Genomic DNA, 3,264 nt, shown 5'->3' on the forward strand with positions numbered 1-3,264 from the left:
GCGATAGCGACGTCCTGTATCGTTTGCAGGTTGCCAGAGAGCACAGCGTTGTTTCCGCGTGTAGATCAGCTTGCCAGAGAGGTCCATGCTATACGAGGGTTCTTCGCGGCCGAGCTAAGAAGATCTGAGTCCGACAATGCACGGTGTAAAGCAAGAGGGCCTACCTTGACCACCACGACACCCTCGTCGTAACCGATGGCAATCTCATTCGTGGTCTTCCGCAGGGCGATACACCATGCACGTTCAAGCGCGTAGCTCAAGGTGTTCTCGAGGCGGTACGTGCCGTTGTTCCAAAGCTTGACGGTACCGTCCTCACCACCACTGACGATGAGCGGTAGGCTCGGGTGGAAGACAGCAAAGAGGACATTGTTGGTATGGCTCTCTAGGGTTTGTACGCAGCTCTTGCTGAGGTAGTCCCAGATCTTGACTGTCTTATCATCACTGGCCGTCACGAGGTATGGCTTGTCGGCGCCGGGATAAAATTCAACGTAGTTGACACCCTTATCATGTGCCTCCATAGTGAAATTGGCTGTCGGAGAGCCAAGTGACCACATCTTGACTGTCCGGTCGAGACACGCCGAAGCAAAGGTATTCGGATCCTTTGGGTTGACGGCAATGTTCATGATATAGTGTGTATGACCCTCGTACGTCTACAAATCGTCACCAATGTTGGTTTCAAATTCCCCTCGAGATCTACATTCGCTACTCACCTGAATACAGCGCCATTGCTTGTCCCAATCCCATGCCTTAAGCGTCATGTCATCGCTTCCGGTTAGGACGATGCTTGCAGTCGGATGTACTGTCAAGCATCGAATGTAGTCAGGGTGCGCCTCGAAAGCAGCGACCTTTTCGTGTGTGTTGTAGTTGAATACGCGGAGCTGGAAGTCGTCGGAGCCAGCGATGAACCAGTTTTTGCGCGGGATAAAGCGCACACATCGTACGGGGACTTCAGCCACCTCGAACGTCTTGACGAGGGCCCCTGTCTCGTGGTTGTAGATATTCACTGTTCCGTTGTAGAGACCGGTGAGTAGCCATGGCTCTGTGGGGTGAAAGTCGACACCCTTGACACGGTCTGACCGCGCAAACAGCTTTCTCTGCAAGCGAGCGGGTACTCAGCATACCACACACGAAGAGCGAGGAAATACACGCACATTCACGTCCAAAAGCATCCCGCCACGCTGTCTCCAGGATCCGTTCCGTGTGTAAAACCTACGCTGAGCAGGAAATGCAGGCTGAAGTATGTACGTGGAAGTGGTAAAAGCCTAAGTTACCGCGCCTCAATTGAATTCGATTAGCTGAGGTCAGTTGAAGTTGTTACTGTGGGAATTCAGTGGCTATATACTTTACTATATCGAGCGTTAACACTTCTATCTTTCTCTTTTTCACTACGTCGAATAACGGAATGCCTGCCACCTCTACACCATCCCTGACGACGCCCGAACCCACAAAATATCTACCTATCGTCTGCATACAAGCTATTTGACCACCCAGAATACCATTATTTTCTCCGAATGCGCTGCTCGGGGGCTGTGCATGAGATATGATCTCAGAGAGCCTAATCTCCAGCAGCGACTTCATTTCCGGATGAATGAAGCTGCAACGTGTTCGTGACGCTGATGTTCCAAGAACATAACATAATGTGGATGTCATGTACCTTGTGGTGAGCTGTGCTGGCGAACTGCGTACGCTCTCAGCTGACCCGCAACGAACAGAAATCATAGGCTAGGCGCGGTCTCTGGGATACCATGCAAAGAGACGGAGGTAGAGCCTAACACGTGTACCACACGCGCCCGCCCTAGCACATAATATCGGTTCGCCGAACGGATGAGGGGCCCATCATATCACGCAGCCATGGCATGCATTTCATCCGAGAGCGTGTACAACTGCCCTTGTCCGCAATGTAGTCGTCAGGCAGGCGATAATTCCTATCATATATATCTGTCTTGCTTGCGATACGAGTCCTCATCTACGTCCTGGAGACACATCCCGCCTTATCCTCTGGCCATACTCACGCCCACTACGAGACTCGAGCCCCATAATCATGGCCTCAACAACCAGCACGCCCGCCTCCTCTCCGCCGCCAACGCCCGGCGTGCGACCGTCCTCTCCCTCGCCATCACGAACCGGCCTTCGCGCCCTCAGCAGAATGGGCACTATGCTCCGGCGTAACTCGTCAGGTTTCTCTCTAAAGGGCCTTCCTCGCTCGGAGTCGAAGAATTCGCTACGCAAGGAAGCGTTGGCGCAGGCGTCAGCGGACGAAGGGCATTCTCTGCCCAGCCCTGTCGCTGAGTCCCCAGTACGCGAGGCCGCTGCTAATGCCGCAGAAGTTGCAGCATCACCTCCGGTACACCCAGTGCACCATCCATCCCCTCTCGCTCATGAAGCCAAACCGTCTCCTGAACCTTCACCAGTGACATCTGCCGCACCAGTATTGACGCAAGAGCCGGAGTCTGCCGCCGAAGCGCCACCGACTTCAGTCCCAATTGCTATAGTGCCAGCATCGACAGAGGCGGCGCCAGTACCTGCACCACCAATCCCTCAACCTCAGCCAGCCACCCCTTCCAAGCCGGCCGAAGCGCCTGCAGCACCGGTTGAGAAGGTCACGGTCATCTCACCAAGGCAGGAGCCCATCTCTCTCCAGGTCGCCGCTGAGCAGCTGGAGCAGAAGGCGCCCTCCGCCGCTGCGCCCGTCGCCCCCACCGCTCCGTACACAGCCCAGGAACGCCCTGCAGACCACGCGCGGGGCGACGACACATCCAAGGCTGCCGGTAAGAAGCCATCCAAGGCGAGCCTTGACGCGCATGAACCCGTGGCGCCTCCGAGAGCAGAACCTGCACCAGCGCTGGCGTCGGCATCAGCACCAACACCGGCACCGGCATCAGCCTCCGCGCAAGTGCCAACACCCGCTCCCGTGCAAGCACCAACACCAGTGCGGGCAGCGACGGCCCCTACTGAGCCAGCCCCGGTACCTCAAGCTCCAGCCGTGCCGGCTGCTGCACCAGTCATCGAACGCGCACCTACCAAGACTGAAGCACAGACTGCCGATCCCTTTGCTGCCGCTGTTGCTGATCGGTTCGCCTGGAAAGATGGAAGTGCAGTAGTCTCTCCCAAACGATCTGCACAGAGCATTCGCCCAGTGCCCTCTCACGAAGCGCTTATTGCGTCTCCTGAGCACTATGCGCAACACGTCTCGCGGTCGCCGTCACGGGAAGAGCTACATGCATCACCACGCTCCATCGCGAGATCCCTCTCGCCAAGGGCCAG

The 3,264-nt window shown here is 56.3% G+C and overlaps 2 protein-coding genes across 2 annotated transcripts; one reads left to right on the forward strand and one right to left on the reverse strand.

Annotated features, from left to right (window-relative positions):
• Window positions 1-65: 65 nt before the first annotated feature.
• PHACADRAFT_202710 (uncharacterized protein) lies at window positions 66-1,169 on the reverse strand (the record flags this gene model as incomplete). Its single annotated transcript, XM_007402864.1, has 3 exons — window positions 66-650; window positions 711-1,094; window positions 1,152-1,169. 3 exons carry the CDS (start codon window positions 1,167-1,169, stop codon window positions 66-68), a joined length of 987 nt encoding a protein of 328 aa, XP_007402926.1.
• A 532-nt stretch (window positions 1,170-1,701) lies between these two features.
• PHACADRAFT_189139 (uncharacterized protein) lies at window positions 1,702-3,264 on the forward strand (the record flags this gene model as incomplete). Its single annotated transcript, XM_007402865.1, has 1 exon — window positions 1,702-3,264. A coding segment is annotated over exon 1 (1,223 nt), but the record flags the coding sequence as incomplete, so codon positions are not given.

The sequence above is a fragment of the Phanerochaete carnosa genome (genome assembly GCF_000300595.1).
Source record: "Phanerochaete carnosa HHB-10118-sp unplaced genomic scaffold PHACAscaffold_503, whole genome shotgun sequence".
Taxonomy (NCBI): domain Eukaryota; kingdom Fungi; phylum Basidiomycota; class Agaricomycetes; order Polyporales; family Phanerochaetaceae; genus Phanerochaete; species Phanerochaete carnosa.